Here is a 27,163-nt window from a genome sequence, read left to right on the forward strand (position 1 = left end):
AGGGTCCCTGCGGGGCGCACGGGACCACTCAGTGCCGCTGCTGACCTGACCGGAGCCCTGAATCTGCTGGGCCGGAGCCACGGGCCTTTCAGGGGTTCCTGGGAGTCTGGCAGCCCCCTGCAGTCCCAGTCCAGGAGTGGGAAGGGCAGAAAGGGCAGTCCCAGTCCAGGCGTGGGCAGGGCCGGGCCCGGCAGGTGTGCCTCAGTGACATCACTCCTGATTTCCACGCCCAGGCGACCTTCACGGCCCTGCACCTGCACCGTGTGCTCCGAGCAGCGTGTTTGGGGGTCTCTCCCAAGCATCCTGCCTGCCGGAGATTTCCCTCACAATGCCAGGACCTGGTAGAACGCTCGTGGACGCTTTGCACAATGCGGACAGCCCGGATGTTCTGGTTAATCAGGACTCAACCAGGGAACATCAGCATTTTAGAAAAACAGGATGCTCGGTGTTGGCAGAAAATTATAACGAATGAAATCGGCCCTCCCTTTTCGATGCCAGCAGACCTCTCCTCTAAGCTCTGCCTGGTTGCTCCCAATGATGGGAGGCTCACTGCCTCTCAGAGCCCAACCCACACCTGAACACCTCTGTAGCTGCCGGGCCCCCATCCACAGTGACCCCGGGCTGGGTGTCTTCACAGGCTTTACGTGGCCTAAAGCCTGTGGCCGCCACTCCTGTTCCAGCCCCGCCTCGGGGCCCCCACGCTGCCAGATCTCACGGCGTCGCACAAATTCTGGAAGCACATTTTACAGATGGGAAAACTCCAAGTCATGACAGAACCAATGACAGGACGTCGGTGCTGCTGGTAAAAACGGACCCGGGATCCCGGAGGCGGTAGCAACCCGGAGCACGCTCGTGAACACTCGTGGCACGGTAGGGGACGCGTGGCCAGCCTCGCGTGCAGTTCAGCCACTCACATCAAACACAAGGTGCAAGACCGCAGAACAGCGAGCTCCTCTCCTAGGGGCATCCGGGGAAACACCTGTGGTGTTTCCATCAGCCCTAAACTCTCTAGAATCTGGTCGTTTGGAGAAGCTCCAAGGTTAAAATCTGAAAGAAAAGCAGGGATGCTCTCTAGGAGAGGCTGGGGTCCTCAGGGGGCTCTGCGGCCCGGCTCCAGCAGACCAAGCCGAGAGCCTACCTTACAGATGCGTCAGGTGCCTCGGTCCCCCCACAGTGACCCGGAGCCCTGCGCTCTGCGGGCGCGTGCAGACCCAGAGGCTCGAGGGGACCTCTCCGTGAATGCTATCTGCTCTCTCATTTCGGAGCCACGGTGCCGGGACAGGAGCCGTTCGCTAAAGGCCCCGTGCGTCGGGGCCGCGGAATCTCAGAGGGTTACCCAAAGCCAGGTTTCTAAACCGTGTGATCTCAACGGACACAGAAGTCCAGACGCACGCTCCCGTCTGAGCTGGGGCTCTGCCCTCCCACCCAGGGCAGCAGGACGGGCGCTGAGTGGGGCAGCCATGTCCTCTCAGGTCTGCCGGCTACAGACAGGGGCCCCCACCACCCGGCACCCCACAGGACACCCCCTTGTGACTCCCAAAGCATGAATTTAACCTGGACCCTGGCTGGTCCCTCGTGGGACAGTCGTGACGTGTGGATCAATAACACAAAGGACTATGGCTCACTGTCCTCGGGGCCGGAGAATGCCACTGTCGGGAGAGGCCGCCGGAAGATTCTGCCGGGCATCCGATGTCCACCGCGCCTCCAAAGGCAGGAGCGAAATATTAAAGGTATATACAAATGAAGGTGACCAACGGTCCTGTTTCACCTGGGACCCGTGGGGACACGTGGGGTGCGGGATTTTCACCGTGGGAATCAGGAAATCTCAGGCCAACCACAGCCAACGGGGGTCCACGAACGAAGCGAACTTAGCAGAGAGTTAAGCCTGGAACTCACAGACGACGCACACAGCTGTGAGGGCACATGACTGCCGCACCCTTCTCCTGACCCTTCTGTACATATGAGGGTTTTCGTTCTGAAAGGGCATGTGACCGGTGGTCCTGAGCTCCCCCAAACCCCTGCCAGGGGGCGCAGGGGTGGACGTACAACCGAGCAGGTGGAGGTGACCTTCTGCACGGGGACAGCTGCCCTAGGATGCTGTGTATCGGCCGGGGGCGGGGCGCCTGGACCCCTGCCCGAGGTCACAGGGCGGGTCCCAGGTCTCTGCACCTGGTCCCCGCCCACCTCCCCGGGCCTGGCCCTTGGGCTACAAACAGCCTCACTCTGGGCCTCAGATGGACGGACGCCGTGCCCGCGTGACTGAGTGACGTCCACGGGCAGTTCAAGTACCGTCCGCAGACACACGGGGATCGACGCCTCGAGCCGGGGGTCGGCAAACCTCTTCCGTAAAGGGCTAGCTGGCCAGCGTGTGGCTCTGCAGCCGAGATGTCCAGGGCAGTGGCTGGTGCTGTGGCTGTGGGGCAGCGGCAGCCACGGACGAGACTAGACAGCAGGCGTGGCCTGTTCCCGCACAGCTCGCTATGGAAGCCGCCGTCTGACTTTCACGAAACAGTCCTTTCAATTTTTTCAAAGACTTATTTAGAATTTTAAAACAATTCATGATTCGGGGCTGCACAAAACAGGCCAGGGGAGCTTTGGGAGCGTCAGGAACACCCCCAGCACCAGGCACTGCTCGCCAGGTGGGCACAGAGGGTGAGGAGGGAGAGATGCCCAAAAGGCAGGACCACCGCCACGCAGCTGGACCCCGTGAGCCCCTGACGTGGCAGGTGCCGCAGGGGCTGGAGCGGCGCTCAGGGCGAAGAGGGGCGGCCCAGGGGAGGGGCCGGGTGACCAGTGATGAGCACGGCCCATACCAGCATCTCAGGGCACGGGGGGCCTCGGACGCTCTCGGGCAGAGGTGTGGGTGCGACGTTCAGTCAGGGCGAGATGCCCTTCTCTCTCCGTGGCTCCCACGGCCTGCATGCAGAGAGGGAAACTGAGGCCCGGCGGGCCGGGGGCCCTTCTGAGCTGACGCTAACGGTCCGGGACACACGGGTCTGCCTCCGGACCTCCACGGCGGCATCGCGCTCTCACCGGGAACATCCGAAAAGCCAGACGGAGAACAGTCAGGCCACCACCTTGCTGGGGCCTCACCTGTGGGGCTGTGACGGCCACGGGGGTCAGGACCCTGTGTCCTCCCGATCCCCCACAGGCCCCCTGCCCATGCAAACACCCGCACGTACGTGTACGTGCTCACGGCCAGACTCCTGCAAACACCCACACGTACGTGTACGCGCTCACGGCCAGACACTTACTCCTGTAAGTGTGCGCTTACACACGTGCACACTCACACACTCACCGTCAGACACAAACGGGCCCCAGAAGCCCTCGGCTGAACACAGGAGTCTCTGTCCCGTCGTGTGCTAATCGCATCCAAGGTGCCCAGATAATTGCACTCAGGTCCACAAGGCATGTGAGGCTGGGCCCTGCCCTCGCTCTGGGGCCCAACCCCCGTGACCACGTGACCACGAGGGGGGCAGGGCCAGCCGTGCAGATCTCCCCACCGCCCAGCCCCGACCCAGCACGGGTACCCGGTCAGCACGGAGATGCCCCTCTGGCCTGTGGCCACATCAGGTCTGGCTGCGCCGTGTGTATGAGAAGTGGCCTAATCCACCTGCGAGTGGATTTTAGCGTCTCTTTGCTCCTAGAGTAAAGGCCTCCCTGTGGTGACTCTTTGCTACGGACACGCCCGCGGCACCCGGCACACCTGCCCTCATCCCCTTCTCCAGGGGACGGTGCACCACGCGCCGATGGGTGGACCTTGCTGAGGGCAGATGGCCTGGCTGACGGAGAGGGAGGGAGGCCCAGCCAGCCCAAGGCGGGCTCTGTGTTCCTGTCCTTCCGAAACGTGAGGCCAGGGGAGCCCTAGCAGGTGACGCCGGCCACAATGCCAAGGCCATCGATGGCGGTGGGTCCTCTGTCCTCGACCCAGGCTGCTCCCTGGCAGTCAGCCCTCCTGTCTTCCCAGGTCCCACGGGTCACGGCACAGGTGCCCGGTCCACCAGACAGTCAGGGCACCACTGGGCAGTGTCTCAGGAGGCCTGGGGACATGGAAGGACCAACGGTCAACACAGACCCTCAGCATCACTGGGAACAGGTGCAGGAATGGGCTCCAGTGTGGCACATCACGTCGTCCACAGACCCGGGTGCTCCCAACCTCAGAGCCTTCGCCCCGGCACCGTGAGTCCCAGACCCCAGAGAACAAACCCTGAGTTTACGAGAACGGAGATTTCTAGAAGCTGTCATGCCTGTTGTTGCTCAGTCAGAGCTGAAACAGAGCAGCTAACGAAGACTGAACGAACGAATACCAGAAAGTAATAATAACAAATAAAGCAAGCATAAGAAACGCGCCACAGGACCACGCCTGAAAGAAAGGACGGAAAAAGAGGAATCGGGGAATTCGGGTCTACGGGGGCAGCCGCCAGAGACGACAGATGTCGGTGCCGACCAGGCAGGAAGTGACAGCAAAACACAGCACCGGCCACGTTAGCGCCCACAAACGGGACACGTGGGTACAAACCTATCAGAACAGGGACACGCTCTCCAGGCGGAAACTGCGGATCCCGACGAGCAAAGGCACTTAACGAGCAGAGACGCGGTCCACGTTCACAGGCCGGAGGCCTCAAGGCTGTCAAGACGTTGGTCCTTCCCACAACGTCTACAGACTCAGCACCGCCCCAAACAAGATCCCAGCGAGGTATTTCAGGGACGCCGGCCGGCTGATCGTAGAGTTTCCACGGAGACGCAAAGGCGCCAAAGACCCAACAGCACGCCAGGGAAGGACAGAGCTGGAGGACGGCCAGGCCACACGCCCAGGACCCACGGCAAACTACGTGCGATGCTGGGCGAGAGCCGGGCGGAAACGGGTCCAGGGCGCGGCGGGGAGGGCTCGGCTACAGACATGCCAATGCACCACCCCCGCCCCCACCTCTGACCAAGGAACAAAGACGGTTTTCCAACAGAAGGTTCTGGAATAGCTGGAGGTCCACACACACACGAATCCAGACACAGACCTCACATCCTGCACGAGGATGAACTCAAACCGGGTTACAGACCTAATAGTCAAACACAAAACCGTGAAACCCCTGGAGGGTGACCTGGGGGATGATGGCGGTGGAGCAGAGACCGTGGCTCCGTCCGTGGCCTGTGGCAGCCGTGTGCCATATTCCCTCCCCCTCTTCACAAAGCACTTGGCAATGACCACGTCCCGCCCGAGGGGCCACTGAGGCATCCGGCTGACACTAGTCCCTCCCTGGAAAACCAGTGTCCAAGCCTGGCTGCCAATTCAAGTCAAGCCCCTGCCTGGTCTCTGACCTGCCCTGCAAGCCAGGGCCCCCCATTCACCGTGTGCTGGGGACAGACGCCCTCCTGTCCCACGTGCTGGGGGCAGACCCCGTCTTCTCTCCCCTGTTCTGGGAAGAGACCCCCTGCTCTCTCCCCTGTACTGGGGGCAGGCCCTGAACCCTCCCCACCTTGTACTGGGGGCAGGCCCCGTCCTCTCCCCGCTGTGCCTGGGACAGACCCTCTCCTCTCCCCCGTGCAGGGGACAAACCTCCACCCTGCCTCTGAGCACACGACAGCACTAATCTGTTCACGCTGAGGTTCATCCTGTGCCTGCGAGTGCTGCCTCCGTGGTACCTACTGACCTTTACCTGTTCCCGTGCCGGCCACTCAGGGACGTGCTCGCAGCAAAGGAGGAGCGGGGAGCCGAGCCCCCGGAAGAAAAAGATCACGGGGCTTCGCGAACAAGCAGGAGCCACGCTGTGGACAGGGCCCCTCCAGGAACCTTCCTTCCTCCCAGAGGCCTGGCCCCACTCTGGGTGGGAAGGGCTCTCAACCCACCCCCGACCGGACCCCGTGAAGCGACCTCAGGGCCAACCCTCAGCCTCCACCCGAGGCCCCGCGAGGCCCCGCTCTGCCTGCCGTGAGGGGTGCAGAAGCGTGTCCACGTCCCAACCCCGCACCTGTGCGGGAGACCTCAGGCGGAAACGGATGTGATCACGGTCCGATGAAGTCACTGGGGCGGGTCATAATCCAACGCGACCAGCAACCGTATGAGGAGAGGCAGAGAGGCGGACCCCCAAGGAGGCGGCCATGTGACGACGGGGACACACACGGGAGAGTCGCAGCCACAAGCCCAGAGGGAAGGAGCACCTCTCGCGGATCCTCCCCCACGGCCCTCGGGAGGCCCCTCCGCCCGGACCTGCGGCCCCCGGCACTCGGAACGAAGGCACCTCCGCGGTCTAAGCTGCTCCCTTCTTGTTCCTCTGCTCCAGCAGCCTCGGGAAAGTCACGCAGCCGCCCTCGCATCGTGAGCGTCCCGGCCCCGGGACGTCCTGGGCAGGAAAGGTGACACAGTCTGCCCACCGACCTCAGGAGCCAGCCGAGGCTGGGCACCCAGGGCGCGTCCCCCGGAGCCGGCCCCGCAGGCCCTCCACAGAGGGCAGCGGCCCAGGGACGGCGCCCAGCCGAGCGACGCGTCTTGTCCTTCGCAATCGGTGTTACCACGGGGCTTGGGGTCTTCCCTCAACCCGTCCCCGCCCTTCGGGCCACAGGCAGGGAGGTGAGTGGCTGGGGGACGTGGGCGTCACAGCGGCTGAGCATCCCCTCGGTACCCGCAGACTGCTCACGCGCTCACCCGACAGACTGTGCCTGCGGGTGCCGGCCACGAACGGGGGAGCCTCCGCCTGCCAGGGTCTCGGGACGGTTTCTGAGAGGTTCCGGAATGTGGACCTCAGGGCCTGAGGAGTTTATTAAGGGCTGTAACGTATACACCCCGAGTCTGCAACGTCTGCACCCGGGCACAGTGACCGCCCCCTCCCAGGGGCTCCCGCCTCCCCTGCGGCGCCCCCAATCCCCGCAGGGCAGGGATGGCTCCTCGTGGGCCAGATGGCTGCCTGAGAGCGGGGCCGGCCCTCCACCCAGGCCCCTCCTCCATGACCAGGTTGGTCAACTAAGTCAGGGCAAACGTCAGAAAACAGCCCCCACCTTCCCCAAGTGTCGCTGGGAGAGCCACTCATTCTGGGGGATCTGTGCCACGTGGCTGCTCAGAGGGTGGCCTGAGGCCTGTGGGCACGGGCTCGGGACACGGGGAAGGCCCCGAGCCCCGCCTCCCACCTGCCACCTGCCCTTCCCAGGGTGCCAGGCCAGCAACTCCTCCCGACAGGCAGGGAGCCCAGCTGCCTTCTGGGCAGCTTCTGTCCCCCACACACTCCCTCACGCCGTTCTCCACTTTTAAGTGGCAAGGGCCACAGTGTCCGCTCTCCATCCTCGTGGCCTCTCCGCGAATGCTCCACGGACTCGGCAGGATGTACCGAGGGCACTTCATTCCGGGCAGCGTGGGTTTGCAATTTTCCAATAACTGCACACGAAGCGTGGTCTGCACTAGGGCTCGAAGGCGGGTCACGGGCGTGTACCTTCCTGCGAGCCCAGGTGCGCACGCGATGCCTGGAGGACGGTCTTCCACGGCCCCTCACATTCCTGTTCTTCGGGACCACGGGGCGGGCTCGAGTTCACCCCTCGATGGAGCTACGCCCCCAAAGGGAAAGCTGCAGGGTCCATCTGTACGGAAGTGACGCCCTCCTGACAGCAACTAGATGTTTCTGCTTCCCTGCACTGACCCACCCTGGTTTTCTACTCTTCCTTCGTCACTTGGCCAGAGCGTCCCTGGTACTAGAGGAGCCTTCCCTGGAGTGACGGTTTCCCAAGTCACAACAGCAAAGAGCAGAATGCTTCCTCAGAGGGACCTCCACGTCCTATCACCCAACATACACACGTGTGCGCACACACACGCACACGCACGCACGCGGAAAAGTGAGGGAGGTGGCAGAGCCAGGGATGGGGAAGGAAGAGATGAACGGCAGGGGGCCTTGGAAGGATGTGCCAGGCCCGACTGGGGCACAGAGATGGGGCACCCTGTAGCCAGAAGGGTGGAGGGGGCAGAAGCTGCCCAGCGAGGCATTCAGCTCACAGTGGGGGACGGCAGCTCTGGCCTTTGAGGCAGGCGGGTCCTGTGTGAACACCCACTTATCACGGCCATCAAACCATCATCACTGCCACTATCATCACCATCACCGCCATCGTCATCATCATTGATCATCACCACCATCGTCTCCGTCACCGATCATCACCGTCACCACCATCACCATCACCTTCTTCATCATCCCCGTCATCACCATCAACATCACCACCACCACCACCACCACGACCATCATCGCCATCGATATCAACCATCACCGTCAACATCACCATCGTTAGCATCATCGTTTCCATCACCGCCACTATCTTCATCACCCCCATCGTTATCACCAGCACCATCACCATCACCACCATCATTACGACCATCATCGTCATCACCACCACCATCATCATCACAACAACAGTCCCCTCCCCCCGAGAAGAAGATAAAGTGAAGACACCCTATAAACCAAGATTCCTTCCCAAGTGTGCTGCTTCCTGCTTGTACCCTCTGGAGAGACACGCGGCCTATTCCTCCCATCTCCCCATAGCCCTGCTTCTAGGGGGCCAGCAGGGACACGAAGGAGGAAATATCCAGGAGGCAACCACCATCCAGGGGCTCACTTTCCGTCAAGGAAATTCAGGACGACACAGGAGCAGGGCCTGCCATTCTCGGCTCACATTCCTGGCATGCTGTTGGCACAGAGGGGTGTAGGAAAGAAGGGGGACTTTGTCCCAAAGCCACCTGTCCCCGGGCCACAAGAGGCGACAGCCAAATCCTCCATCGGCCTGGGACGCGGTCTCCATGACAACCACAAGCAGCTGAGCCGCCAGCTAGGAGCGTCCCATCGGGGCTCCACACGGGTGTGCACAGGCCACTGGTGCCAGACAAGGTGCTCCTGGTGTCCTCTCCCCAGAGCGTCATCGTACAGCATCCCAGCACCCTCAGTGGAAAGACAGAGGGAAGGTGCCGGGGCCTTCTCGTGCCCCGATGGGATGCCCCGTGTGCGTGTCCACGCCGCGTCGTGACCCTGAGCGGAAGCCCCACGTCTCTGCCCCACGTCTCCCCGGGCTGGGTGAAACCGGGGCCTCTGTGGCCCCTGGCAACTGAGAGGCGGAGGTGAGGGGGGGGCCTCGCCGGGGAGCTGCCCCACCCTGCAACGCATTGTCCCGAAAAGCCCGAAGTGCCCGCTTCCTGGCAAGCCCACCACTGAGCATCTGTGAGGCCGTACAGCTGGAGGCGCGACTGCCATCTGCCTGGGGACCTCCTCGCCCCACCGTCTCCTGAGACGCGGGAACCGGGAGCGGGGGCCTGCTGCCGCTCACACAGGCTGCCCGGCCCGGGAAGCGCAAGGCGGGACCGGAGCCAAGAGCGACGCCAGCGCTTATGACGCAAGGTCTTTTCTGGTAAATGAAACCTCCCACCCGGGAAAACGGAGGGCCCAGCACCTCCGAGAGCCAGTCTGCATCAGCCCCGTGTGCCCGTCCGCCGGGGCGCTCACTGCTCCGTGCCGAGCGAAGGCACAGCCTTGCGGTGAGGTCGTACCCTCCCTGGAAGGTCCAGGCGGGTCCAGAAAGGCGACTGCTGGCCGACGCGCCCCTGAGCCCATTCCTGAGGGACCGGCCCTGCCTGAAGCCATCACCCCGTTACCTCCCCAGGCCCCTGCAAAGCCTTCTCGTGCAGCAGGAGTCAGAGACGTGGGACCTGCCCGTCCGCAGAGACCCCGGACTGGGCACCCCCAGAGGCCGCTGGGCAGCCCAGCACCACCGTTCCCTGGCCACGTGGTCCTGCTGCCCACCTCAGCCCTGGCACGGACACCTCCATCAGCAGACTCACCACCTCCGACCCCACATGACACGGCTCCCGCCCCCCCCCCCCCGAGACGCTGAGAGGTGACGGCTACTCAGGGCTCTGCTGACCCACGCACTCGGCCCTCTCCAGGTCTGTGCCGGGCACCTGTCAGCACCAGGCCGCTACGGGGCACGTAATGGGACGCGGCCGTGCAGGAGACCCAGCGAGGGGACAGACACACGTGGTCTCTCAGACGCGGCCACGATCGGAGCCCAACATGCACGGACGAGGGGCAGCTCGTGCCTGAGCCGCCGCAGGAACGTTCTGTGCCACCCGTGTGGTAACGAAGACTGTCCCAGAGAGCGGAGAGCCCTGCAGACAGGACGCCGCGAGCACCCCACACAGAACCGCCGCGGATCGGAGAGCGAACGGGGAAAAGCGGCCGCATCGGCCTCAAAAGAGAAGCGAGAATGACAACGGCCCCAGACGCCCGCCCGCCACCTGCTGGTCAGGGGGACCCACAGGGTTGACAGCACGCGCTGCGGTGCGGGCTTGGGGGGCCTCTGCACGCGACCCGCTGGACGGAGGGAGGCCCCGGGCTCGCTTCCAGAGGCACGACGGCGCACCCGCCCACGGGGTCTCGAAGGCGCACACGGCTGCCCCGGCCAGCACGTTCCCTTCCGAGAAAAGACGCAGACGGGAGGGCCGGCGATGGGGAAGCCGTCACGTGAACGTGAGCCCACGCGGAGGAATCCCCCACAGCCGCGTGAGAGAACACCGTTCCGGAAAGAGCTCCAGGAACTACTGCAGAAAGGGCAAACGTAACGTTCTCGTGCGTGTGTGTGTGTGTGTGTGCACATGTGTGTGCGAGCGCTCCCGCTGAGGGCAGGAGACGCTGGAAGCACCACCCGGCTGGCCGCTGCGGGGCACGGGATCGCCGGGGAAGACATCGTAACTCAACACCTGTACCTTGCGAACTGCGTGCAACACGAGGTGCTGTCGGCTCAAACACCCACCTTTACGCACACATAACACGAGACGAGGTGCATGAAGACACGTGTGGGTGCCCACACGGACAGCCACACTACTATGCACGCACACTTCAACACGATGAATCAGAGCAGACATGCTCCCTGTGGCAGGAACAAGCGTGGCCACAAGGGCTGGGACGCAACTCACAGAGCTGGCGAACAGCCTCCTCTCTGAGCCCCGCCTGTGGCGCCACTGGGGCCCCACCCCACCTGCTGGCCTCCCCGAGGTCCCCTCGTTGTCCAGAGGGGCCCAGCCCAGGCACGCGCCCCCCACAGAGAGAGTGGGAGACACAGAATCCGAAGCAGCTCCAGGCTCCGAGCTGTCAGCACAGAGCCTGACATGGGGCTCGAACCCACGGACCGCGAGATCGTGACCTCGGCCGAAGTCGGACGCTCACCCGACTGAGACCCCCAGGCGCCATTTTAACCACCTGTCACTGTGCAGGGCAGGGGCGTCGAGCACATTCAGTGTGGTGCCACCGTCCCCACATCCGTGTCCAGAACTTGGTGGTCCTCCCGAAAGGAAACCTGCTCCCCACTAAACACCAACACCCCATTCTTCCCCCCAGGCCCCAGAAAGCACCATCCGACTTTCTGTGTCCGTGATCGGACCACTACCAGGCCGCCCGCCCAAGTGGAACCGAACAGGAGTTCCCTCGAGCAAGACTTGGTTCACTTAACGCCAGGCCCTCACGGGTCGTCCACGTTGCAGCAGGTGCCAGAACGTGCTTTTTCTTTACGCCTAAGTAATAGTCCACCTCATCGGCACGCGTCCCGTCATCCGTTCACCTGCCGGCTTTCTCGGGGCTGGGAAGGCCACCGTCCGCTGGTCTCAGACATGCACCAGGGCCCAGAGCCGGCCAAGCCCGCGGGGACCAGAAAGGAACACTCGCCCTAGGCCCCCCGAGGCGGCGTCCCCTCCGCCGTCCCCCCCCCCCCTTGTCTGAAACAACTCCGTCTCGGTAACTTTCAGGACAACAGAGCGTCGTTTTAATCAGGCGAGGAGAAACCTATCGGCACAACGGCCGGAATCTTCCCAGACCAGCGAGCTTCGTCCTTCGTCACGTTCACTCCCTCGTCAAACCCTGAGATGCAAACACCGCCTTCAAGATGCATTTCAAAAGCTCTGCCACGAGCCTGCTTAACACAAAAGTTTGAACAGTAACACCACTAATTCCCTGGGAATCAAGCTTACGTACGGAGGGGTGGGAGATAATGAATGTCCTGTAAGAACCACACTGGAAGTTGCATAATCATACTTAATGATTGTGTTTGCATAATCTTGCTGCTTTATAAGGCCACGAGATATCATGTAGCAAATGGTTTAATTTACTTAGCTCAGAACTCAGCTGTACTGGAGACCGTCTCTGTTCTTAAAGGATTAGACCCTGAGGAAGTCGGCACGGCCCCACACGGACGCCAATTAACCAGCACCCGGGATCTTCTCGGCCCCCGGAGGCAAGACAGGTGCTGGGGACCCTCACCTGCAGGCGGGCGGCTCACTGCACCTGTCGGGCTGATGCCCATCCCCCGAAGTGTCACTTCTTGTGCGTGGCCCACGGGGACGGCTTCGGCGGCCCCCACGGAACCCCACTTGGCCTGCCTTGGCCCAGAGAAGGGCTTCTGGCCCCCCTGCCCAGCAAGGATCTCATCACCGCTGGTGGCGTGCTGATCGTCGGAACAAAACGCATCTATTTCCCCAGCCTCTTCTGTGTGGCTGGAGCCCCTGGGTGCCGTCAGCTGCGTTCGGTCCTGGCAGGCTCCAGCTGGAGCTGGCGGGGAACAGGGGGGTGGTTGTGATCGCCTCCCCACACCCCTGGGGCCCAGAGGAACACAGGAGCCTAGAGGGCAACCATTCTGGGAACAGGGAGTCCCCCAGATCTCTTTGGAGGGCCCCCGGGTTGCGTTTCTGCCCGGGAAGGCACAGGGAGAATTCCTCTGCATTTCGGAGCAGTGGAGGCCAAGGCTGCGGGCACACAGCTGGGAGTGTGTGCAGGGAGACCGGTGCTTGCCACTCCACCAGGTCACGGGCTCCAGGAAGCTCTTCCGTCCAGAGTCGCCCGCATGGACATGGGGCTTCATGCGCCTGGCGCTGACAGGTGCGGTCAGGTGCAGCGTCTCCCCGTGCAAGCAGCGATGCCCGCAAGCCGAGAGTGGCTCGTGGGCTGGAGGGTGTGGGCACGGACTCCTCTGGGCAGGGCAGGGTACACCGAGGAAGCCCGTCTGCTCCACCTGCCAAGGCCATCCGAGGCTCAGTGACCAGCCAGACAAAGGCTCCCTGGGCATGGCAGTCAGAGCGCCAAGCCACGGGGTCCGTGTCCCAAACAGCCCACCCGGAAACACAGACAGGGTGCCCGGTCCGTGGTAGACAACTCAGAGCTGGAGACCAGGTGCCACGGCCCAGCCCCAGACAAAGCTCCACGGTCACACTCAGTAAGGAGCAGGCAGCTGGCGGGACCCACACGGGGGCCCCCTGGGAACGGTGAGTGTGGCCCCGTGCCCCCGGGTGCTGACTTGCATCGGACACACACGTGCCCAGCCCTGGAACAGACCGAGAGCAGCCCCCCACCTCGTGCCTGAGAGCAGACACGTGTGTCACTCGGGGGACAGGGCAAGTATAGATTCGAGGGCCCCCACACGATGGCTGGTTACAGGAACATTTCTCTGCAATCTGACAGCCTGTCGGGCTCAGACCCGGCACCCCCATCAGTCCTCCTCTGCTCACCCCTGCCCGCCGCCCCCCCCCCCCCCCCCCCCCGCCGGCCCATGCAGCCAGCTTGGAAACCCTTCCCTGTGGCACCAAGAACGAGAAAGCCCTCGGCCGCACCGGTCTCCCTGCCTGAAGCCCCGTTTCCCCCGACATCTGCCAACATCACTAACTGAGACCCACGCGGCCCTGGAGGAGTCAGTCTGCTGCCGGGCCTCAGTTTCCCCATGTGCAAGGTGACGTGGGCGGACCTCCTCTGTGCCGTCATCTCTGGGCAAACGGGCTCCGAGGCGTCACCTTATACGCAGAAGCGGGAAGGCGTCCAGTGAGCAGAGAGTGGCCCGGGGACCTGTGCACAGGGACTCGCCCAGGAGAGCGCAGCGGGCCGGTGAAGGCAGTCGGCAGGCCAGCCTCCCCGGAGCTGCTCTGCCCCCAGCTGGGTCACCAGGGGACGGCTCCGTCCCGGGGCTACAGGCAAGGCCGTCACCGGCTCTCCTGTCCCCCCTCAGCAAGCCTCCCCCGGGCCCAGGACCCCGTTGGTGGCTCTCCAGGCACCAACCAGGTACCACGCCAGGCTCAGCCCCGAGGGCCCTGACCGCCCTCTTGAGTGACCCCCTGAGATCAGCCCCAGAAAGCACAGGCAGGACCTCATGAAGGCCCCTTTTGCCTATGTCTGCTAAGTATTCTGGAAAATCCCATGTACCCTGGATCGTCACCCAACACGGGGCCCTCCCTCTGACAACCTCCATCCAGAGCCTCCCAGAGCCCAGCTGAGAACTGCCTCTCAGCCCCCAAGGGAGAGGGTCGGCATGAACAACGAGGAAGCAAAGGAGGGGTGGAAAGATGGGGGGGGGGCAGTGGGGACACGGCGGCCAATCCGGAGTCCTCCGCCCATGTCAGAGGACAGACGGGCGGGATGGTGATTCCAAGCTGGGTGTGATGTGAGGACAGCACTTTCCACATGCTCAGCTGTGACCTCCTGCATGCGTGAACACACCTCTCCCTCACCACCACCCCGGGGGACCTGTGCTCACAGCCCCCCGATGGGGGAAACTGAGGCACGGGGTCCTTAAGCCCCCAAGGTCAGTGGCAAAGAGAAGAGCTGAGCATGGCAAGGAGGGTGTTCAGTGACAGACGGGATGAGTCAGTCCCCGGAAGGACGTCAGCACAAGGCCCCATGCAGGGGGCAGCTCAGGAGACCACTTGGACCAAGAGATTTCTGCAGAAGCCCCAGGGAGCCCTCCGGCCCCACCCCTGCGGCCACCTCCCAGGTGTCCAGGCAGGTGCTTGCTGGGGGAGGGAGATTCCTGGGCCACCCCCAGCACCACACCCTCACGTCTGCAGGGGCTCAGGGCCACGTGGCTTCAGCAAGCCCCTCGCCGCCTTCGGCCTGACTCCCCCCGCCCCCCACCTGCCACCTCGGGGGACGTTACGTGACATGGAACAGGTCAGGCATGCAGGGGGGCTGACTACCGGCCTTACAGACAGGCTGGAGTGCCCGCCTCTTCCTTCTGCCCAGCACTGCCCCAGCAGGCTACTTCCAACGGCACTCGGTGCGCCCCCTTTGCCTGGGACTCCACGTTGGGGGCACAGTCCTGCCCTCGTCCTCGCTCTCCTGCACCCCTCCAGCGGCCCATGCATCCCATGTCCCCTCCCTAACCAGTAAAAGGACCATCTGTACCGTGAGCTCCCCTCCCATCTGGACCAAGCGTCCTCACAGGTACAATCAAGGCTCTTGAGACGCGATCATTCTGGATCTGGGAGGAACCGGAGCCTCCACAAGGAACCCGTTCTGCCCCCACGGTGGCCTAGACCGTGGCCTCCAGAGCCAAGAGACCGGAAGGGTCTGCGGCTCAAAGTGTCCACCCACGGTCCTTCGTGACGGCGGCCCCAGGAAGCCGACGGAGCCACCTGTCCATCCTGACCTCCATCGTGGAGCCCGGCTCCCCCGCTGAGCCAACCTGGACACCCGAGAGGAAGTGACCAGCATTTTGGAGCCCAGCCCCCCAGCCTGCAGAACTCTCCGGAGCTCCCGGCACCCTTGGTCCCAACAACTCCCAGCACCCGGCGCTCAGCAGGTGCTCAGGAAACGTGCACTACCCCCACCCCGAGTCTCTCCACGACGACACCGCACCCGAGTCCCACCTTCCTGTCCAAAAGAAGCCCTTTCTCTCTCTTAACCAGAAAGCCAGCGCCATGGCCACAAATAGAAGGTACCCATAAAAATAAACACACGGCCGTTAAAATGAAAAATGCCCACCCGTGCTGCATAAAGCGTGCCTCACTCTGCGAAACGCTGGATTTATGGGGGAGGCGTGCTCGGAGTTTCTGGGTGGCCCCATCCATCCCACACCTGACCTGGGGGAAGCGGCTTCTGCCCCACCCGGCAGCTCCAAGGTCATCACTTCCGTGGGCCCAGACACCCTGACCGGAAACCGGACAGACGGGGGAGGGCAGTGAGACCCAGCACCCGGGAGAACATGCTTCCCTGAGCCCCCGGCACATGTGGCGTGACTCCCGGCGACGCGACTCCGGTGACACGGCGTGTGCCCCCTCCTCCGTGCGCGGCCTATCCGTTTCTGGAGCTGCCCTGCCATCACCACGAACATGTGGCTTCAAACAACAGAAATCCACTCTCCCACAGGCCTGGATGTGGAGGGTCCAAGACCCAGGTGGGGCAGGGCTGTGTCCCCTCTGGAGACTCCCGGGGAGGGTCCTTCCTGCCTCTTTGTGCTCCTGCTGGCCGTGGGCAGCCCTTGTCCCCCAGTCTCTGCCCCCGTCCTCACCCGCCTCCCCCCCCCACGTCTCTTCTCTTATAAAGACACCTGTCGGGGGACTTAGGGTGGACCCTCGTCCAGGACGATCTCATCTCGAGACCCTTACCTTAATTACATCTGCAGAGACCCTGTCTCCAAACAAGGCCACATCCACGGGTCCAGGGCACACGTGGTTTGGGGGGTCCCACTGCCCCGCTGCTGTGCGTTCCCCCCAAGTGCACACACTCGGGCCCCCACTCATCCTCTCTACACACTGGATCCCACTGGATCCACCAGCTCCCCAGCACAGAGCCCTGCTGGTTTGCAGCAGGCCCTTGATCTGTGCTCCAGGCACGCCTACTGAGGCTGTCACGGGGCTGCGGGTCCTGGGACCGGGTGCGCGCTGCCCTGGTGCCCCCCGGGGTCAGAGGGCTGAACGCAGGCTGTAAGGCCCACAGAGCACAGTCATTTATAACAAGCTCTGGGCTCCGCCTTTGGTGAGCAAACCAGAGGGCCTGCCTGGCTGCTTCTGTAAGCGGAGGAGAAGGAAGGTAAGGAGTTAATAAAACCCGCCTTCTCCAGGCAGAAAAGAGTGTGTTTAAAGATGGAACAGCCTCCTCTAATTACGCACGGGGAAGATACCACAGGGCCGAGGGCGGACATGGTCTGTCGGGGAAAACTGGCCGGGTCCTCGGGCAGCCTCTCAGAGGGCAGCTCACCCAGGGCTGGAGCCTTCTAGAACCACCCTCCCCGCCCAGGTCGGGGGACCTAGAGGCAAGGGGCAGGGCAGAGGGAGCCCCCTCGGCACATCCAACCACAGGATCCCACCGTCGGACCAGGAGACCGAGGCTCAGAACCGGTGGCTGGCGTCCAGGTCTCTGCCCACCCCCTGTGGCCTCCCCTGCACAGCGGGGTCACGTGGGCAGACAGACAGCTTTGAGGCCAATGTCACCCTGCCCGAGACGGCCAGCGGGCGCCCGTCCTGCAGGGTCGCTGCCGCACCTCTGTGTGGCTTCCCAGGATGCACATCTGCGTTCCCGCAAGGAAGAAAACGTGGAGCCCGGTGCTCAGCGTCGAAGGCCCTGGGGCCTTGGCCAGACCCTGCACGTTCTGTCCTTGACTTCCCAACCACACCCTCCTCACGGGGTAGGTGAGGCCATGGGAGGTAACGGGGGAGCCCGGGCAAGACCAGAAACGAGGTCCAGCCTGGGCTGGGGGGGTCGGCGGGAGGCCCCGCTTCTGAGAACTCCAAGGCGGCGTGAAGTCAGGGGCGGGGGGGAGGGTGACACCGCTCCACGGGTGACACGCTGACCTTCGGGACCCAGCAGAGCCCGGTCTGTTTTCTGTGGTGCAAAACAAGAACAAAAGAGGACAGGGCAGAGGGCAGAGGGCAGAGGGCAGAGGGCTCGGCTGAGCGGGGGCAGGGGGCACGAGCACCCCCAGCCCAGGAGCAGGTGCCGGTCGGACCCCACACAGGTCATGAGCCGGCAGGCTGAGGGCCTCCAGGGACGCCACAGGGCGACTGCCTCGGCCCTTCGAGGCCCCGTCCCACCCGTCGGAGTCCCAGGCACTCGGGGACAGCGAGAGCTGGCAGCTGCCACTCTGGGCGCCTGAGGTCCACACCAGCCCCGCGGGTGAGAACAGCCGCTCCAGCAGGCGGCCTGTCCTACCACAGCTCAGGGGCTTCGGGAGGGTTGAGCCCTAAGGGCTGAGGGCCCTGCCGCTTGGAGGGCCTGAGACACAAGGCCACGTCGGTCTCATGCTCCTGGAACCAGCGTGTCCGTGGCCATCCAGAGCCTCCTCCCTCCACCGTGTTCCCACCTGCAGAGCGGCCTCCCCCGTTCAGTGAGAATCGGACGGAATGACAAGTGACTTGTGGACGCCACTAGGCAGGGAGGGAAAGGCGAACCGAAGACACGTGCAAGACCACGGCAGCTCCCACATCAGTCCCACAAGAGGCAGGGCCCCTGGAGCTGCTGGCACCACCCCTCCCAGGCTGGACACGTGGCACACACACCTGCCGTCCACGTGACGGGCGGCAGTCCACCCAGAGCGAGCCGTGGCTCAACCCTAGGCGGTGGTCTGAGTGTCTGACACGTGACACATCAGGCTGCAAAGAAACTTCCGGCGGTCCGGGGCAGAGCTCTGGGACCTCTCCGTGACGGCTGGGAACGGTGGGGGCGCGCGGGGTGGACCTCCGGCTCCAGTCCCTACAAAACTGTTGGGACAAAGGGGTTCCGTGCTCTCGGGGCTCACCTGGGAGCTGCCGTGGGCACCTTCGGGGTCGCACAGCTGCACCTGCCACGTGTGCCTCAAAGAGCCCACACAACAGGGAAACGGATTCGCACACCCTGACTGCCTCCCTGGGTTCATCCAGGCACCAGCCTGCAGGCAGTGTAGACGCAGAAAAGCGATGATCCAGCAAAGCCAGGGTCTCTGGGGAGCTGCCCACCCCCCTCCCCGCCTGGCGCCTGGAGGAAGCGCCTGCTCGCGTGGGGAGCTGGGGGTGTCGACAGCAAGGTCCCCCCCCACCTCCGCCGACAGCCGGATAACCCTCCTCCCTGCCTGCAGCCGTGGGCCACCCCTGCCAACAGCTTCTGCAGGGGGGCTGTCAGCAGTGTCCCCACGCACTCAGTAACTAAGTAACCGCCAGAAAGAGCAGGTGGGTCTGGCCGTCCTGCACCTGACTCACCAGGTCTACGGAGCGATGAGAGCCCCCCGCCGGGAAAGGCAGGCTATCAGCCGAGGCTGGTGAGCGGGCCCCCCAGGACTCGGGCCGGGTCCCAGGGTGGACCTCCGCGGACTGGGCTTTTCTCCCACCCTTTCCCCGTTCCGCTGGTCCTCAGGCTCCCTTCCTTTTGGGGAGCCCCTCCCTGCAGAGGTGGTCCTGGGGTGGGGGCCTGTCCATCCATTTGCGGGGCAGTGGGGGGGGGGGGGGACACAGACATGTGCTCCCGGCCCTGGGAGGGAGAGGAAGCCTTGCCCTTTCCCACAGGGCTCCCCGGAGCCAGGATCCAGAGTCCTGGGAACGCTGGCGACCATGGCTGAGGCCCCCCTGGCTGACAGCAGGTGGACAGCAATACGGGCCATGAACGTTCATCCAAGAGGAGCCCCGAATCCGTTCCCTGAAACGTGCCCCAGTAGCTGCTCTGTGCTACCTGTGCAGGTGCTCACAGCGTAGCTCACTTCACACGCGTCACATACTTTCATGTGCTTTTCATTCCTGTGTGACTCAGGACACAACGGACGGGCTTCCCTCCGCCCCTGTCCTTGCACGCCATCGCACAGGCGCTCTGCCCCCTAATTAAGAGGCTGTATTTTCAGTCGGGCCCACGATGCATGTGATATATTCCACACACCTCAGGACAGCATATAGAACCACAGACACGGGGCCTTTGAATAATTCAACCAGATGTCACTTACTAGTCATTGACATCACCACCAAAGGAGGGGACGTGGCCGCCCCTCCTGCCCCCTCTGCTCCTGGTGTCCCCAGACGGCGTGCGGACCACTGAGCGAGGGCTCCGCACGTCCCCGGCGCGGCTCCCCGTGCCATTTTCGGACAGAACGAGGTGGGAGGCTGCTGCCTACCAGAACCTCAGCCAAGGCCTCGCCGTTCCCAGCGTGGGCACGTGCACGGCCCCCACCCCCACCGCAGCGGTGCCCCCAGACACCCCAGGGCTCTTTGGGGGCCCCCAGAGCACAGACGCCCCCGCCCAAGGCCGCAGCGAGCCGTGCCACATCGGAAAAGTCCCCTCTGTTTCCAGTCCTGAGGATAGGATCTCGGCGCTGAGATTCCCATTGAGGCTGGTGTGGGTTTCATTTATCAGATTCTTCATCACATGAGAAACGATAGTAAATGATGATAAAGGAGCTGGTTATTTTTAACGCCCTCCAATCCCACCCCTCCCGAAGCCACTCACACGTCCCCAGCCCCCGACGCATCTGCTGGAGGGTTGCGGAGGCGCCATGCGGGGAGCAGGTGGAGGTCACTGGCACAGCGGCCGAGGGCGGCCAGGCGCGGGGCTGCGGCCCTCTCTCTGTGAACGAGTCTTGCCTCTGCGGCCGTGACTCTGACGACGGAGCTGGGCACCGTCCCCCGGCCCAGAACCGCCAGGAACAGCTTCCCCGCCGAGCCCGCACCAACCCACGGCGGGCCTCCCGCCAGCCCCTGCCGGCTCACGCCTTGGGGACACGCATGCGTGCCACATAACCGGGAGAGGCTGTCGAGCTGTTTGAGCCAACGAGCATTTCCGACGGAATCCTCACTCAGGAAGGGTGCCGTGTCAGTCCCCGATCCTCTCCCTGTCCCTTGTTCAGAACAAGCTGGTGGCTGCAAGGAAGCTGGTGATGCTCGGTGCCAGCTGCGAATCTCGTGACCACGACAGCAATTAGCAACTACGGAAGGCCGCCAACTAACGGAAGGCTGTTAAGGGGCCCGATGGGGTCACACGTGTCCCTTCCCAGCCTCGGGCTCACAGAATTACCCTTCCCTCTCAGAACAACGAGCTGACTCGGGATGTGAACGCTGGATCGTATCCACTCTATCACACAGCCTGGCCCGGGGCGGCGGCTGAGGCCTCGCGGGCCACAGCGACGGCACTCGGAGCCCCGGGACCGAGGCCGGCACACGGCGTGGGCGGCCGGCCCGGTGCCGACCTCCCCACCCCGCCGCGAGCGCTCGGTAGCAGCTGTAAGAGAGGCTGTTGACACGACACATGCCCGTCTCACGCACTCGTCTGCCACCGAAAGGGTTTACAGAGAGAGACTTAAATCCCCAGACCACGTTCCAGAAACAAATCCCAGCTTCGCCCTTCCATGCAGACTTCCCGGCCTGCTCCCGCCCCCTCCGGGTCCCAGAGCCCCCAACACCTCGCCCCACAAGCGGCCTGGCTCGGCCGGGCATCAGCTCTCACGTCTCCCCGCTCCTTTTTAGTGTTTCTGTCGCTCTTCCTGTTACATTAGGCATCGACACAAAAGCCGTTAATCTGCGGGCAGTGCTGTAATCTGTCAAGTGAATAAAAGACGGAAGGAAAATATATTAAAGTCCCTTGAAGATGAGGGTGGGAAACATTGTTATGATTCTAGCCGTTCCCGTAACCCCCTGTTCCGAGGCCCGACGTAACTAAGGACATAGAGGAAGGGGTTCCCTCTGCCCCTGCCCCAGCACCCCGTCACCTGGGCACCTGCCTCCTGAGTAAGCAGCTGGGTTTTAAATCCGGTTCCCGAGACCCCCAAACACACATTTGCACGCTGCATTCAGAAGCAACAGACAGGCCCCTCTTGTGTCCCAGGGGGTCGGGGTGGCCCCAGGAGTGAGCCAAGAAGGTGCCGCCCAGGCCCCGGGGCGTCCCCACTTCCCACACCGGGGCCACGTCCGGGGCTCCCTCTTCGGCCCTCGGCCGGCCGAGCCAGGCGGGACCCACCCAGGGGCCAGGATCGTCCCGACAAAGGCCGGACCAGCCACGGCTGCAGTCGGGGAACCACAATGTGCGCGCACCTCCGGTCACAGCCCGATTCATCTTCCCAAACGCTGGGAGACCGGCTGGCCAGAGGGGGACCGGTCAGCCACAGGGTGGCCCGCAGCTCCACACAAAAGGTGAAGTGTGGACAAACGGCTCCCTGGGCCCCCCATTCTTCATCCCTGAAAAGCCAGAGTCACGGAAATGGCTACTTAATCAGCCCTTTCGCACTCATCTGCAGACAAGTCACAACTGCCGGCGGGCCAGCACGCTACTGGAGGGAAGAAAACCAGCTCCCACGGCCTGAGGACCAAGAAGAGCCCCAGGCCTCCCCTGTGACGAAGGGGACAGCCCCTTGCAGCCAGTGCCTCCGTGTCACCGCACGCTGACAGACCTCCGGCGCCTGGACGGCTGGACGGGCAAACACCGGGACTCCCCGTCTGTCTGAGAGACATGCGCCTTCTGACCACACGCCTGCTCCACGGCCCCGTGGCCCGGCCTCCTCGTCCTCCACGGCCTGCCACCGCATGACACACACGTGTGTGTATCTGTCTGCTTAGAGTGAATGCCGAGATTTCCTGTGAAGGGCTCTCCACGAGCACCCACAATAACACTTCACTCCGTGAGCCCCTTTCTTCCCTTAAACCCTGCCCTGCCCTGCAACCCGGCATCCTCCAACCCAGGGGACAGAAGCTCTTTCCTCCCGGCCAGAAGAAACTGTCCTTGAGACCCACGCCTCAGGAGCATGGTGCTGTCCCCTGAAGACACCAGGACCGCTCAGTCCCCGTGGGAAGAGCGGAAGGGACCCGTTCAGTCCCACGCAATCGGAGTGGCCAGCGGCCTGACCCTCTTTCTAAATCATTGCTTTAATATCAGGGAAAGGGCTCTTCGTCCCGGGAACTTCCCATGTAGACGGGCACTTTCGACCTTGGAGAGAGACGGTAAAACTTTAACGCGCGATCCCTTTCCAAGACGAACCTCCCCAAACGGGAAAGACCAGGGAGAAGGGTAAAGAACTAAAGGCCCAACGAGGCCCAGCTGCCCAGGGTCCCTCTGGCCACTTGGGGGGGGGGGTCCTCTGGTCCCCTGGCAGCAGACACGGCTGAGAACAGCCCTCTGGGGACGTGCCAGCCCCGTGGGACCACCAACCCAAGGCAGGACCGCCCACTCCAGAGGCAGGTGGCGTGGCCAGGAGCTGGCCTCCAACTTCACCCACAGGGCAGGGCAGGCCAACAGCAAGCCCCTGGGACAGTCAGCTCCCCCTTCAGGTTCTGGACCCAAATTCCACGGAGGGAAACGGCCACCAGGCCGATGGAGGAGGTCACCCAGCCTGGGGCTGGCCTCCCACACCTACCTGCTTCCCTGGGAAGCCAGCAGCAGCTCATTAATTAGGCAGGGAAGCAGCGGAATGTTGCAAATCCTTCCTTTGTAGGAACCCAAACCCAGGGCTAATGAGGACGGGCTAGCATTCCCCAGCCACTCCAGCTCCCTCCAGTGCTCAGCGCTCCCTGCTGGCCAGGGGGGCGCGGGGCCGGCCGCCCTGGTAGCAAGGTGCCTGAGGGCGAGGGCGGCTGACAGCCCCAGGCAGTGGGTACAACTGAAGGCCTGGCGTGCCCTGGGTCTCCTGTTCTGGCTCAGCCCCGGCTCTACCAGGACCAAGCTCCAGGAGAGCCCTGCTCGGGGCCAGGAAGTTTCCAGGAGTGCCCACCTGACCATATCGGAACCGAGGTCCCAGAATACCCTCCAGCCTCAAGGGTCCGACCGTCCAGGCATCCGCCTGAACCAAGTCCCAAGAACGGGATCCAGGGGCCGCCGCTCCAGCAGGCACCCGGAGGGCAGCACCCCCCCCAACCCCCGCACTTTGGCGACCAAGTCCCGGCTCCCCGAGCCCACGGGTCCCCGATTCGGCTGGGAAGGTGGCGTGGGGAGCGGCATGCTGCGCACAGGCCTCGCCCTGGCTCCTGCCGGTCCCCCAGCCCCGCGCGCGCGCGCCCCGGCCCCGCCACCGTGGAGCGCGGGTGCCATCTACCGAGGGCCCGCGGAGAGCGGGCGGGCGCCGCTGCCAACGGGGCCGAGTGGGGCAGGGGACCGGCACGGCAGCCTCGGCGAGAGCTGGGGCCCCGAGCGGCGCGAGGGCACAGAGGCCGCAGCGCCCTCCCCGCGCCGCCGGTGAGCCCCGAAGCGCCGGGCGCGGGAAGGTCCGCGCCGCCGCTCCGGGCCCGCAGTGGCGCCGGCGGAACGTGCTGGAAGCCCGGGCGGCCGCGGGGACAGCGCCCGGGGGCCGGTCCGCGCCGGGGACAATTACCTTCTTTGAGGAACTGAGCGTGAATCACCAGGACGAGGAAACAGCAGAGCGCGGCCCCTGCGAGTGCCCAGAGCGCCTTCAGGAGCTGCATCGCGGAGTGCCCACTCGGCCGACGCCCCCGAAGTCGCGCAGCGAAGGTCCAGGCGCCGCATCAGCGCCCCACCGGGTGCAGCCGCCGCGGCCGCCCGCTCGCGCCCCCCATCCGCCGCCACCGCCGCGGCCGCCGCGACTGGAGGCGCCACTCCGGGCGGCGATGCGCGTCTTTCGGGCAGGGGGAGGGGAGGGGCGGGGGGCGCCGGGGAGGGGCGGCGGGGCGGGGAGGTTAGCAGAAAGTCTCCGGCCGCGGCGGCCGCCGCTCCGGCCACTCGGCCACCATCGCGGGCTGCGGGGCGCCGGGGGCCCGGGCGCGGGGGGGCGGCCGCCGCGGCCCCATGAATCAGCCCCGCCGCCGCCCCCGGAGCCGCGCCGCCCGCAGGGCCCGGACGGCGGGCCGCGGATTGCGCAACGGCCGGCGGCGCGGGGGGGTGCTGCGCGCCCCGGCCCCTCCGCCGCTGCTCGGCGTCGCCTTCTTCGTCCCCTCCTCCTCTTCCTCTTCTTCCTCCTCCTTCTCTCCTCCTCCTCCTCCTCCGCCGCCGCCGCCGCCGCCTCCGCCGCCGCCGCCGCGCCGCGCTCGCTCCGGCCGGGGCTCAGGGGGCCGCGCCGCCGCCGCCGCCGCCGCGGAGAGCCGGGCTCGGGGCCGGGACTGCGCGCAGGGCGCGGGGCTGCCGCACCATCGCCGCCGCCGGGGCCCGGCCGGGCCCGCCGAGATCCAACTTGCGCGGCCCGGGGCTGGAGGGCCGGTCGCCCCCCCTTCCGCCCCGGACGGGGCCGGCCTCCGCGCTCCCCGGAGCCCGCGCCTCCGCCGCTGCCGTGGGACGAGGCCCGGGCCGGCGCTTCCGCGGGCCGCTCGCTCTGGCCGGCGCTGCCGGGGCCGGGGCCGGGAACGCGGCCGGCGGAGGGGCCGGTGGCGGCGGCCGCCGCGCCGACAGGTGGGGCCGGCGACGCTGCGCGCCTCGCCGCCCGCGGGAAGCCGCTGCTCCGGCCCGGCGGCGCGCGCCCGCTCGCTCGCTCGCTCGTTCGGCCCCTTCTGGGGAGGCGGCCCGCGCGGCGATCGGACTCCGGCCCGCGCCCGCCGCCGTCTGCGCTCCGCCCGGTCCGCGGAGCCGCCGATGCGCACTGGGCCGCGCAGGGGACCCGGGGGACCCCCCGCCGCCCTGCAGCGCCCCCGCCTGGCGCGCCGGCGGGTCAGGCGGGGCCTGTCCAGCCGAAAACCGCGGGTCGGGCTCCACCTAGGTGCGCAGGGGCCTCACTGCAGAGCCTCCGCGGCGGCTGCGGGAGCGCGGCGGGCGGCCTCAGGCGGGCTAGCCCAGCCCCCTCGCACCCCCGCGGCCGGCGGGGGAGGGGGGGGCGCGGGGAGGACCCTGGCCCAGGCCTCACTGCGGTCCAGGCTCGACCTGCTGTGGGTTCTGAAAAAGGGCCCCTCTGCCAGGAAACACATGCGCGCGCGCCCGCGCGCGCGCGCGCGCACTCTCTCTCTCTCTCTCTCTCTCTCTCTCTCTCTCTCTGGGTCTGGTGTGTGAAATCCTCCAGGCCAGCTGCTAGGCGCCCGAGCACGTGGGAGCACAGTACATGCCCAGGGAAGGCTCCAGAGGAAACAGCGGCACCTTCCTGCCCGCCTCTATCCCGCCCCTAGCAAGGGCGGGTGTTTCTTCCTGGTGGATTTCCTCACCTTCCCAGGGCCCTGGCCCAGGAGCATCTGTGGTCAGATCGCCCCCAAGCACAGCGACCAGGGTGGTAGGCCTTGAGGCACTTGTGCACCAACTGAATTCAAATGCCCAGCAAAGAGCTCTGCAAGTGGGTTGGGGCAGGGACCTATGCTTGGCCCTGCACTTCCTGTGTGAGGCCCTGTGTGTGTGGGGGGGGTGGGGGGTGGTCACAGACCATCCTGGGGCAGAGGGTCCTTGTGAGTGTAAGGTAGGCCCGGAGACGTGGTGCAGGGCTCACAAGAAGGCTGTTTCCTTCCTGCCCAGGCATCTCGGTATGGCCAAGGGAAAGAGGCCAGATCTGGAGAGGGCTCCTAGAGGTCAGATAGCTCTAACCTCTCAGTGTACATTTGGGGAAACTGAGGTCTGCAGAGGCATTGGACACCGGCACCAAATCCAACAATAAAAAACCGGCCAAGACTAGAGCCCAACTTGCTACCGTCTGCCTCTCACGATTCTGCTGTGCCAGCCCCTGATCAGAACGGGGGGGGGGGGGGGATGACAGGCAAGCCCACACCTCTGGGTGAGTCACCTCCCTGGGAAGTCGGCGGAGACCCGGACGCCAGTCCAAGCCCTCACCTGGAGAAGTGACCTGGATCTCACTCCAGCCGGGGACTCAGGAGCTCAGAGAGGGTTGGTGTTCTGCAGCCCCTCCTCAGAGCCCCGTTTCCTGCCCTGTTCCTCTGCCTTCGCCCCCAAGACACTTTCCAGTGATGCCCTCACCTGAAGCGATCACTCAGGGAACCGCCCTGCCCAGCATGCAGAGCCTGACCTCCACCAAGGTCATTGCCTTCCTTCCTCACGTGGAGCTGAGCCGTCCCCTTCAGAAGCCTTGAGGGTCACCAGGGTACTTACTTCACCTGCACACCCAAGACCCCAAAGGGACCTCAGTCAAGAAACAGAGCCCACCTCTGACAGCCACCTGTTCCCAAGCAGGTGGATAGTATTTGAAATTTGGAAAAATATCCTAAATTCACCCGGGAACTTTTAAAACTAACCATTTGGAGGATCCATCTGTAAAGAGAATTCAAGAAAACAAAGTTCATAAAATGAAGTGTGTGTGGGCATTATTTTTCAACAGGTGGAACCGAGGGACCTGTGTGTCATGCCACAGGGACCGGAGCCTCCTCCTTCTCGGGGCGCCGAGAACTTCCACTGGTAAATGTGTGCGGCGTTGCTTGTGACCTTACAGAAGGTAACGGGAACATCAGGGGACACCCAAGGCCAGCGCCCACGAGAGCCGGTAAGCAGTGCACATCACGGGGGCCCATGGTGCCACCGGGAAGTCTGTTCAAGAGCAGGACGTGAGCACAAACGCAGACCTCGGGAGGAGACATCAGTTCTGATCAGAG

At 64.5% G+C, this 27,163-nt stretch overlaps 1 protein-coding gene across 2 annotated transcripts in view; it reads right to left on the reverse strand.

Annotated features, from left to right (window-relative positions):
• The window catches only part of TAFA5 (TAFA chemokine like family member 5), a 191,819-nt gene that overhangs the window by 96,664 nt on the left and 67,992 nt on the right, over positions 1-27,163 (reverse strand). The window contains exon 1 of one of the 2 annotated variants that reach the window (XM_086711967.1): positions 24,010-24,139. The exons of the other annotated variant lie outside the window; for it this stretch is intronic. Coding sequence (XP_086568093.1) covers positions 24,010-24,100 — 91 coding nt within the window. The 5' untranslated portion in view covers positions 24,101-24,139. Of the gene's footprint in view, positions 1-24,009; positions 24,140-27,163 lie in introns of those variants that run through there. 2 annotated transcript variants of the gene reach the window in all.

Source organism: Puma concolor, chromosome B4 (genome assembly GCF_028749965.1).
Source record: "Puma concolor isolate L17-30 chromosome B4, mPumCon1.1.hap2, whole genome shotgun sequence".
NCBI classification, from domain to species: Eukaryota; Metazoa; Chordata; class Mammalia; order Carnivora; family Felidae; genus Puma; species Puma concolor.